The following is an 11,937-nucleotide window of genomic DNA, read 5'->3' as shown; positions in this document are numbered from 1 at the left end:
AACCATCCGTAACAAGATCTGACGCCCTCTTCTGGAGTGTCTGAAGACAGCTACAGTGTACTTAGATATAATAATAAATAAATCTTAAAAAAAAAATTGTCCACAAATGGCCAATAAATATTTGCAAAAGTAGTGAACAGCCTTAATCATCAGGGAAATGCAAATTAGAGGTACTTTGAGCCCAGTCTACTATCAGAAAAGCATATGACAACAAAAATCTGGTGCAGATGAGGGAGGCAGGGATCCTTACTCAGTCCTGGTACAGCCACTGTGGAAATCAATGTGGTGCTTTCTCTAGGACTACTGTATGACCTAGCTACAGCACCCCTGCATACCCAGACTCTGCCGTGCCGCAGAGGTACTTACACAGCCATGTTTGTTACTGACCTATTCACGGCAGGGAAATGGGATCAGTTGGGGTGTTTATCAGCAGATGAGTGGACAGTGACAATGGACTACATGGGCACAGTGGAAGCCAGTTCTCTACAAAGAAAGATGAAATTGCAGAAAAATGGGTGAATGTCAAATTATTTTATTAAAGGAAGTAATACAGACTCAAAAAGACAAATACTATATATCCTCTCCATATACAGATCCTAGTTTTTAATTAATATATAGTTTTATGATCATAGGTCATATAACTAGAAAGGGGACAAGATGGGAAGAAGAGGTTTGCTTGGTCGGTATCGTATCAGATACACAGGATATGAAAACAAAGAGAACAACCAGGCGTGGTGGCGCACACCTTAAATCCCAGCACTCGGGAGGCAGAGGCAGGCAGATATCTTGAGTTTAAGGGCAGCCTGGTCTACAAAGTGAGTTCCAGGACAGCCAGGGCTACACAGAGAAGCCCTGTCTTGAAAGAAGGAGGAGGAGCAGAAGGAGAAGGAAGAAAAGGAGAAGGAAGAAGAGGAGGGTGAGGAGGAGAAAAGGAAGGGGGCTTAACTACTGAAGTTGAAAGAGGTGGGAGAGCAGATAGAGAGGGGTCTCAGGGAATGGTCTACAAAGGCAAACTATAAAAACAACATAAAGAAATCTATTATTTTGTGTGCTGTTTAAAATCCAGCCAATTGATGGGTCTTTTAATGTAGCAATCCGTGTTGGGGACTTTATCCTGATACTTGGTTGTACATATATGAAAAGTACATGTGCAACAGACCAGAAGACCCCGTAGCCTACTACGATGGGATAAATTAAGTTATATAATGCTTTATAGCTGTAGGGAAATCCCCTCCCTATAGAGGGCTGTGAATGGATCCCTCAGATTATGAACTGAAAAGGAGCTGCGTAGTGTGTCTGGTGAGCTGCCCTTTAGATTGCTCTTAAAAGAATGACTAAGAGCCTTCATTTCTGTTTGCTATGCAGTGACAGCTATGTGCAAGCCCAGCACTTGGGAGGTAAAGTCCACAAGAGTGAGGCCAGCCAGGACTACAGAGTAAAACCTAGTAGCGCATAAATGAGCGCATGTATGAGTGAATTTGTAAAAGACTGGGTGACGGTGCCTATGTGCTCAGGCCTCACGTGCAATCTGCTTCTCCCTCCAGGTTGGCAGCCCTCCTTGCCCAAGAGCATCTCAGCCTAAGTGTGCCACAGGTCATTGTCAGCTGCTGCTGTGAGCCCCTGACTCTTTGCCTATCCCGACAAAGCCAGCAGGCCTCATCCCTCCTGACCCACCTAGGCATGCTGGCTCGAGAGCACGCCTCTCACCTTCTGGATGGCCTGCCCCTCTCTCTGCCGGGCTCCCCTGGACCAAGCGAGAATCCCTCAGCAGAGAGAAAGTCTCATTCCTCCCCAAAGGATTCACTCCCGGCCTTCACCGCCTCTGCCTTGGCCTTCCTTAAGTCTCGCTCGAGGATACTGGCCATGGTGGCCTGTCTACGGGCTTCCCGAGGGACAAAGGTCAGCAAGCCTGGCCTGTCTTGGAAGGAACTGCGTGGTCGCAGGGAGGCACCCCTGACTGCAGAGAAGGTAGCCCAGGAGTGTGAGCACCTCCTGGAACAGTTTCCTGTGTTTGAGGCTGCCCTCCTGGCTAACTGGGAGCCTCTGCAGCAAGCTTCTGAGTCAAGACAGAGTCTGGCAGCCAGTCTCTGTGGGCAGTCCAATCTCTCCACTGTGCTTCTGGGCCTACATGCTTCGCTGGCCCTGGACGTACTAACTGAGGCCTTTGAGGGAGCATTGGTGGCCAGAGATTGGCCACGGGCCCTTCGACTCATTGACGTGTATGGGCAAGATTTGGATGACTTGAGCAGTGTACGGGATTCCGTCCTGACCTGTGCTGCTGTGTGTGGTAAGTAGGATGATCCCATTCCCCACCCCCACCCCCACCTAACCCACCTCCCCTCCGCACTAACATCACTTAGTATTCACTGTGGTGTGATCACATGTCACCATCATCTCGCTTTACAATGGGTGTCTAGAACCAATGTTTTCAGTCTTGAATATCAGAATTATTGTTCTGGGTCTGCCTTCAGAGGTCCAGGATGGAGTTCAATTAAGTGGTAACTTTAAAAGAGACCTTAGCAACCTTTAAGACTACATAGTCTTTGCTATGCTGTTCTGCTAGTGCAGCATGAAGGTAGCCAGAAGCCACAAGGACAGACAGGGACTGGAACATCCACATGCTAATACAACTGCTTATGCAAAATGAACTGTGAGCTGGGCCTGGCCCGGCAATCAATGCTTATAGCCCAGCACTTGGGAAGGCGAAGAAAGTTTGAGGCCAGCCTTTCTCAAAACAAAACAAGGGACTGGGGAGATAGCAAGGCGAGGAAAGGGCTTGCTGCTCAGGCATGAGGATCTAAGTATGGATCCACAGCACCGCACAAAAGCCACATGTGGTCCAGCACACACCTGTAACCCCAGCCACGTGTGGTCCAGCACACATCTGTAACCCCAGCACTTGGGAGGCAGACACAAGTAGATCCTGGGAGCAAGCTGGCCAGCCAGTCAAGCCAAAACAATATCCTCCAGGTGGATGAAAGACACTGTCTCAAAACTAAGGTCTGAGGCCAGTGAGTTGGTTCAGCTGGTAAAAGTGCTTGCCACCAAGTGCTGTGACCTGAGTTTGAACCTCAGAACTGACATAAAAGTAGAGAACCAATTCCCAAGAATTCTCTGCTAGGGTTTATGTGCAACTGGACTATATCACATACACACACACATATAATAATAATAATTAATAATAATAATAATAATCAGATAAGATTTTTTTAAAAACTAAGGTGGAGAGCAATAAAAGATAGCCAACCTCAACTTCTAATCTCCTCACGCACACACACGCACATCAAAAAAGTAAATAGAAGAGATTTTCATATTTAATCAATAGAAAGCCAGCGAGCTGTAGTGCTCCACTGGAGAGAGCAAGCACCAGATGTGCTGTACAGGGTGGCTTTGTAGGAGAGGCAGAGCTACCCTTTGAAAGGAAAATACCCTCAAGGAAGTTAAGAAATCCACTAAAAGAACTGTATGATATCAATTGTTTGGGGGTCTATATTTTTGTGTCTCTAAGATCAGATTTATGAATGGGCATGAGAAAGAAAGAGTTCTACTTAGTGACAGGATATTTAGGGAATGCCGCGTTTTTATGTACAATATCTTATATATGGGATGCAGAGTGGAAATTTCAAGGAGCACAAAAGTCCCACTGACAAAATGAGTTTGACAAGATGGGCAGCAGAACAGAATATTAGAAGCCTACCTGCCTTTCTTCCTTTCATCCTTTCCTCTAATCCCTTGGTCCTTTCTCCTCCTCTCCCTTCAGAAGGTACCATGACTGTGACAGGTTTGCATAAAGGGACACTGGGAGTAGAGGATATCTCTCTGTCATGTAATGGTTCCAGGTATGAACCTAGTTCCAGTCACATGGATTAGAAGGACCCTCCGAGCTCCTGTGTCATAAGATAAAACAAAGCCCTCTTAAGTTGGGCCTTTAAGCTCCTTCAGGTCAGGCTTGCTGCCCTTAAACATTGTTTTGTCTTATAGACAAGGAAGGTTGGCAGTACCTGTTTCCTGTGAAGGATGCATCCCTGAGAAGTCAGCTGGCCCTACGGTTTGTGGACAAGTGGCCCCTGGAGTCCTGCCTGGAGATCCTGGCCTACTGTGTTTCAGACATGGCTGTCCAAGAAGAACTGAAATCTGAGCTGCAGAGGAAGCTGATGGAGCTGCGGGTCTATCAGAAGGTAAAGACTGTGGCGTTAGATTAGAAGAAAGTGCAAGATTCTTGTGGGACATGTGTCGTATCCAAGCTGATGAGGCTAAGGGAGACAGACTCAGGAGGTCAGATGTATAACCAGTATACAGTACATGCAAACCTTCCCCTGTGGCCTAGAGCAGAGCCTGGAGCTCACCAGGCAAGGTGCACATGGTGAGGGAGAAGCTCTTTCTGTGCCTCTTAAGCAGTTTTCACCCTAAAATGCCGTGGGAAGGATGGTCCACAGAACATTCAGGCTGGAAGAACATCTTGGGTAGAGTTTTGAGATGGAGAAACTGGGGACAGGTGACCTCAGGGGGCCTGACTCTCCTCACCAGTGAGAACTTCCTGTCCTGACTGCTGGTCAGATGTTTTCCCCCTATTTTACTCCTAGCAAGGTTTATTATCTCTAGACAACCTTTGCTCATTTGCTTTCTTCCCCCTCTTTCCTATAAAGTTCAGACAGCTTGACGCTGGGGCGGAGCTCCAGGGACGGCCCTTCCATTAACATACCCTTGACGTGTTCATGGAGGGAACAGCTGCAGCTGGCTTATGGGTCTGCCTGTCTTTCCGCAGATCCTAGGCTTACAGGATCCCCCAATGTGGTGTGACTGGCAGACCCTGAGGAGCTGCAGTGCTGAGGACCCATCAGCTGTCATGGACATGATGCTGGATTCACAGGTACCATCTTCCAGGATGGATTCATCCTCTTCCCAGGCTATAGCTTTACCTGGTCATGTGGATAGAGCTCTCTGCAGGTATCAATGTCCACATATTTTATATAACTACAGTATAATCTTTGTTTCTTTTGATTGCAAGATTTGCCAATACATCGAGAGATAGAGAGGATAATACTGTCACGGTACTGTTCCTCTGTGAGAAATCCTACACTGCCTGTAGAATGTGCCTGCACACAGAATTGCTGTTTACATGAACATCCTTTCTACCAGGATGAAATCAAGTTTCTCAGCAAAGCAAATGTCGCAGCTTTATTCTCACTGCTCCATATCATTGCTAACTCTATAGTGTCCTTTTTTTTTTTTTTCTTTTTTTCTTTTTTCTTTTCTTGCCACTAGGGTGGTATCTTACTGATCCAAGTAGCACTTCCATGATTGGTCATGAATACGAATCACTTTTCTGAGTTTATTGTCCATTTTGGCACTAATAGTAATGTAATCTGCCTCTTAAGAAGCTGAAAAATCAAAGGTCACAAAAGTAGATGTTTATTTAAGAAACATTTTCGAACTGTTCCTGAGCACTGTGCTGGTGAAACAAAGATAATTAAGCTTAGTCCTTGCTCTCGAGTGGCTCACATTTTAGGAGGAAAGGCAGTGTAAATGCATCCCACAGCAATGTCACATGAAATATCAAGGGTCAGAATTTAGCCCAGAGTCAAACAGGGCACCTGACCGTCCCCTGGAAAGCAGAGGGTCCTGGTGAAGAAGGCAGCCCAGGCAGAGGCACGGTGAGCATCCCTGACAGTAGCACACTGAGATAGTTTGGCAGTGTTCAGAAGCAGAACATGGTGGTGCACACTTTTAATCCCATCACTCGGAGGCAGATACAGGTGATCTATGCAGTGAGGCCAGCCTGATCTACATAGCAAGTTCCAGAACAGCCAGGGCTCACATAGACCCTGTCTCAAACAAAAAACAAGACAAGACAAAACAAAAACACCAAAAAAGAATGCTATAAGCAAAGGTTGTATTACTGTAAATTTTTTAAAGATTTATTTTTATTTCATGTCATTGGCATTTTGCCTGCATGTTCCTATGTTTAAGGGTGCCAGATCCTCTGGAACAGGAGTTACAGGTGTGAGCTGCCATGAGGTACTGGGAGTAGAACCCAAGTCCTCTTGGAAGAGTAGCCAATGCTCTTAACCACTGAGCCATCTCCCCAGCCCCAACAGCTAGTAATTTTAAAGGAATTGGTTGAAGGTGTGTATTTCCTTCCAGGAGTATGAACTATGTGAGGAGTGGGGCCGTCTGTACCCCATTCCAAGAGAGCACTTGGTCAGTCTGCATCACAAACATCTTCTCCACCTGCTAGAAAGAAGAGAGAATGAAAAGGCTCTTCAGGTAAGCTCTGCTTCGTCACACTTCTCCTCCAGGGAGGGGCGAGGCTATTCAGCTCAGGGGACTTGTTTCCTACTGAATTCTGTGTGAAGTATTTGCCGTTGCAGACCTGCCCGTTCCATGCTTCAGGGCCACTTACATTTATTTTGAGGTACCAACCTAGGCCTGCCTTAGGTGCCACATGGAGCATTTGAGTCCTCTCAAAGCCACGGCTCATTAGTAAAGTATGGGGGTGGCAACAAATAAGTCAAGAAACATAATTAGCCCCAAATAGATGAACCTAAATACTATCTTCTCACACAAGCAAGGCCAGCTTGAGAGTTCTGTAGGTCTCACCTCCTCTATCCTCTGCTACAGCTCCTGCAACGAATCCCTGATCCCACCATGTGCCTTGAAGTCACAGAGAGGTCCCTCGACCAGCACCCTAGCTTAGCCACATCACACTTCTTGGCCAACTACCTCACCTCCCACTTCTATGGAGAGCTGACCACTGACCGACACCGTGAGATCCAGGCACTGTACATGGGATCTAAGGTGAGGAGGAAAGAGGTCTGAGGAAACGATGCTTCACAGAGACATCTGGCCTCACTTCTACCTCAGAATCTGCCCTTTCATAAGCCCTCGTGCCAGGCACCTGCCCCCCCTTGGCCTGTGCTCTGTTACCTGGCAGTTCACCTCATGATAATTGAGTATCCTAGGACTTGTCATTCTTTCTGTTCTCCCTCTGAAGAGAGGTTTGCCCAGTCCTCTCAAGCTGTCCTTGGGCTTTCTCTGGTACCTGCTATATCATTGTTTCTCAAGACTGACCATGTATTAGGATCACTGGCTATTTCAAAAATATTGGTAGTCGACATTCAAACAAGACCAGTTGAAAATCGCCATGGAATAAGGACTAGTTAGTTCTCTTCCAAAAGGATTTGGATGTAAGGATTTAAAACTACCACTTGAGGGACTGGAGAGTTGGCCCAATGGTTGAGATTAAGAGCACTGGCTGATCTTACAGAGGACTTGGGTTCAGTTCCTAACACCCACATGAGGCTGCTTACAACAACCCATAACTCCAGTTCCATCGGATATCCTCTTCAGGCCTCCACAGGCATTGCATGCACGGGGTGCATGTATAGACCAGCAGGTACACACATGCACGCACGCACGCACGCATGGGTGCACGCGCACACACAAATATATGCACACATAGATTTTAAAATTAAAATGTCTGTGTGGTAAATAGTCTAAACTTGTAGAAGAAGATTATTTGTCTCAGTAATTATGTGAGAAAGGTGGGAGACACCAATAAAAAAATGATGAATATGACTAAATAATTCGCACTCGGGAGGCAGAGGCAGATGGATTTCTGAGTTTGAGGCCAGCCTGGTCTACACAGAGAAATCCTGTCTCAAAAAAAAAAAAAAAAAAAAAACCTAAGTAATTCAGTAGTGCAGGGTTTGGAGACAAGACCCTCTGACCCTTTTCTAATTGTTTTGACTTCTCATATACACTATCCCCACAAGTAAGTCAAAATACCAAGAGAGCCAATGACACAGCCTTACCCTGAAGAGATTCTTTTTCCTTCTTTCATTTTGTGGTTGATTGGTTGGTTGGTTGGTTGGTTGGTTTTGTGGGAAGTTTTGGTTTGCTAGGTTTTAACTCTGTCTGTTTTTGGAGGCCCAGGCTGGCTTCAAACTCTCTACATAACTGAGGCTATTGCCAATCCTTCTGCCTCTACCTTCCGTGTGCTGGGCTGTCAGGTATAGCCCACCATGCTCAGCTCTTCTTTTTGATTCACATCACTTAATTAATTGGGGATGGGGGGGAGGGGTAGTAAGCAGAACAGGACCAGTGCCTAGTTAGTGATCCTGACCACTAAAGGGCCTAGTTAGTGATCCTGGCCGCTAAAGGGCATTTAGATCCGTCTTTTTATGACTAGGACACTGGAGCTGCCAGCATCACTTTGTGTTGTCCATTCTAACCAAAACTTCACATAGAATGATAGCATCTGGGGTTAGGCAAAGCTCAACCATGCCTGGAGGGGCTAGGCCAGGGTGCCCACTGGTTGCTGCCTGTAGCTCAGAGCTAGCCCTCAGCCTATTTCTGAAAACCAGGTTGTATTAGAACAGGCCATATCCATCCATTAATTCATGTATATATTTGCCTGTACTGGCCTGCATGCTACATTGGCAGAGCTGATTGGGTTTTATGTCCTAAACTCTAAAATATATACTCTCTTGCCTCTTACAGAAAAAGATTAACAACCTCTTGTCTATGTAAAGGCCCTTAGGACACTTCTCATTTGCCACCCAGAGGACTTAGAAGTTCAGCCTTGCTTCCCAAGTGCAGTAGTGCTTTAACCCTTTCCCTTTAACCCTGTCATTTCCCTGCAAGAATAGCCAGAGTCTCCTGAGGTTTATGTGCTATTTTCTCTGTGCTACCCTGTAAACAGGTTCTTCTGACCCTGCCTGAACAGCACCGGGCCAGCTATGCCCGTTTGTCCTCCAGCCCTCTGCTCATGTTAGAGCAACTGCTGATGAACATGAAGGTGGATTGGGCCACCACGGCCGTGCAGACTCTGCACCAGCTGCTGGCCGGACAAGACATCGGCTTCACCCTCAAGGAGGTTGACTCGTTGCTCTCCAGATACGCAGGGAAAGCCCTGGACCTCCCGTACCCTCTGAGAGAGAAACGATCAGGTGACTGACTGCATGCTGGATAGCAGTTGTACACGGAAGAAGAGATGCCGTGCTGCTCTTGGGTTCCATCTCCTCTCCCTAACTGAAGGGATCCTCGGGAGATATAGCTGTTTGTTAACTAAGAAAGATGTGGATCTTAGGAGAAGGGCCAGATGCTACATGTCTGATTGCACAAAGGTGTGGGAAGCCAGACGGCCTGGCCTGGACAGTGGATTCATAAGTGCTATCGCTTTTATGGGGAACACGCTTCATTCCCAGGGTCATGTCAGACATCAGTTGTATGTACGCTGATTCAGCTTCTTCTAGAATGAAGAAAAGAAACCCAGCCAGACGCTCCCGGCCGGCTCCCTGACCTCGGGGGCATCGTTTAAGTATCTTCTGCTTCTCTCTTGGCATTTTTAGATTTATTTTGAGAAATCTGCTCCACTGTCTTATGTGCCTTGAGCACGACTTGTTTTTGTTGTTTTTTGTTTGTAGGAAGAGGCATACACCTTGGGCTTATAAGGTTTTTTTTTAACCATTGTTTTATATTTAATATAATCATGTTACAATAATCAACAAAACCAGAAGATGTTCTGGCTAAGAATGTAGCTTAATAAAGATGCTTGTGGTAGAGCAGTGTTTTGCCAGCTCTTTGTCTCTCTCAGCAGATTCCATGATTCACCTCCAGGAGCCTGTCCACCAAGCTTCAGACTCAGAGACCCTGTCTGGGTCGTCGTCAGCTGAGTTCTCTGCGGCTGCTGCTCCTGGTGAGAACGTTGTTCTGACTTCCTCCTTCTCTCTCTCACTCTTCGTTTCCACTTAAGAAACTCTTTTCTTTTTCATAATTTATTCCAAGCTTCTTACTTCCCAGTAGATTCATCCTATAGCTGATTCTCATTATCCATTTGTAAGTAGGTTGTTAGAAACGTCCAAAAGCCAAACACTTTTATAGAATCAAACCATTGGAGGCTGGAGAGATGGCCGAGCAGCCAAGAACATGCACTTCTGTGACAGAAGATTGCACAGTTCCCAGAACTCACACAGGACGACTCACAATTGGTGGTGACTCCAGCTGCAGAGGAGTTAACACCCTTCTGGATTCTGTGGACACCTGTGCTCACATGTGTATACACCCACACACAGATATATAATGTAAAATAAAATGAAGTCTTTTTTTAAAAAAAAAAATCTAACCACAATGTCATTATTAGATCTAAAAACAAAATAATAATGATAATTATGAACTATCTAGTTGATATTGAAATATCCCCAGTTGTCAGGTAAAGTTATTTTTTTGTTCACAGTTTTTTTTTTTGTTTCTAAATCCAGTTTTTTGTTTCTAAATCTAAATAACATCCACATGTGGCATTTGGCTAAAGTGCCTCTCAAGCCTAACTAATTGATCAGCCCATCTTTTTTCTCCTTTCCCCTCTCTTTTATTTATTAAGGAAATTAGGTCATTTATCTCATATACTGGATTTTTTTTCCCTGTTGAGTCTTGGCCATCCTGGAATTTACTATGTAGACCAGGCTGACCTAGAACTCAGAGATCTGCCTATCCCTGCCTCCTGAGTGCTGGGATCAAAGGCATGTGCCACCACCCCTGGCCCATATGCTAAGTTTTGCTGATCGCCTCCTTATGACAGTGAGGGTCTGTGTCCCCTAAGTTTCTAGTGCATTGGTAGTTCTAAAGCTCATCTTGATATGGGCATAGTATGTGTCTGATAGAATATGTGTTGAGATCAATTTTCAGGAGTTGATTCTCTCCTTCTACCAGTGTGGGTCCCAGGGATCAAACTCAGGCCTTCAGGTTTGGCAGCAAACACCTTCTACCCAACTGAACCCTCACTGCCCAACGACCACCACCCCAGGCTCAGTGGTTTTTATTAACTATATTTGACCAATTTTATTATGTATTTTCATCTTGGGGGATGGGCACACAATGTCCCCTGTCTCTGTTTTGTGACTCAAACAGACACCAAGCACCTACATTTGTCATTCCAGTAGGGTCTTATGAAAGGGTCAAATTCTGTCTTTCCTTCTTCACTGATGAGCTGGAATGTTGACAAACTATTTCTCTGACTTCTTACTCCAGGAAGTGCCTTAGTCCGTTCCCCCAGTCCAAAGGAGAGAGCGTTCCCTCAGACTCAGCCACCAGTGGAGTTCGTGCCCCCAGAAACACCCCCTGCCAGGGATCAGTGGGTTCCAGATGAGACTGAGAGTGTCTGCATGGTCTGCTGCAGAGAGCACTTCACTATGGTAAGCAGCCTCCGCCCGCAGCATCACTCCAGGGAGAGAAAAGCAGAGTGCCAGGTTGAGAGCTTGAGTTCTCAGTCAGCTGTCCCCAAGGGGACAGTGATGTTTTCAGATCATCAACCCTGTGACTGACTGTATCTGCCTTTGACCTTACCTGAGTGCATTCTCCGGGGCCCATTCATTAGCAGACATCCTCAGATAGCCTTAAGTTATAAAACCATTGTCATTCTCACTGGATGATAAAAACAGGCAGGAGTCACCAAGTCTTCAGCGATCCGATATCTAATCCCTGTGTCTTTCACTGTAAGACAGTGATCTGATAATAGTTGTATATGCTAGCTCAGGAGAGAGAAGACTCAGTTCCTCCTCTCAGATCTGCTTCCTAATAACAGTGTGACTGTAAACATTTTCAATCTCATGGGCCTCTTATAAGCTACAGTTGATATGTCAGTTGCCTCATGGAGCTGTTAAAACTACATATAATTGATTATGGTACCACACTTAATACCAGTACCTGTCTAGCAGATTACTTCAGCACTAATACCAGCAGCAGTGATGTAATTTTTCTTCATCTCTTTCCTCATCTATGAAAGAATATAAAATGACTATCAACCTCTAAATGTGAAATAGAGCAATCTTTAAAAACACAAACAGTTGGAGAGTGTCCCGCGCCAACCGTCTCGCCAGCAAGAACGACGCGGCACACAAACAGGATCCTTCTGTAGCAAAGCTTTTATACTCTTGAGAG

At 45.7% G+C, this 11,937-nt stretch overlaps 1 protein-coding gene across 1 annotated transcript in view; it reads left to right on the top strand.

Annotated features, from left to right (window-relative positions):
* Positions 1-11,937, top strand: part of Zfyve26 (zinc finger FYVE-type containing 26) — a 69,447-nt gene that overhangs the window by 29,072 nt on the left and 28,438 nt on the right. The window contains 8 exon segments of the mRNA XM_021201422.2: positions 1,545-2,287; positions 3,982-4,178; positions 4,766-4,870; positions 6,145-6,267; positions 6,622-6,798; positions 8,705-8,951; positions 9,602-9,700; positions 11,029-11,192. Of these exon segments, the coding sequence (XP_021057081.1) occupies positions 1,545-2,287; positions 3,982-4,178; positions 4,766-4,870; positions 6,145-6,267; positions 6,622-6,798; positions 8,705-8,951; positions 9,602-9,700; positions 11,029-11,192 (1,855 nt within the window).

The sequence above is a fragment of the Mus pahari genome, chromosome 7 (assembly GCF_900095145.1).
Source record: "Mus pahari chromosome 7, PAHARI_EIJ_v1.1, whole genome shotgun sequence".
In the NCBI taxonomy this organism is placed as follows: Eukaryota; Metazoa; Chordata; class Mammalia; order Rodentia; family Muridae; genus Mus; species Mus pahari.
This window is presented reverse-complemented; position numbering and strand designations above follow the sequence as displayed.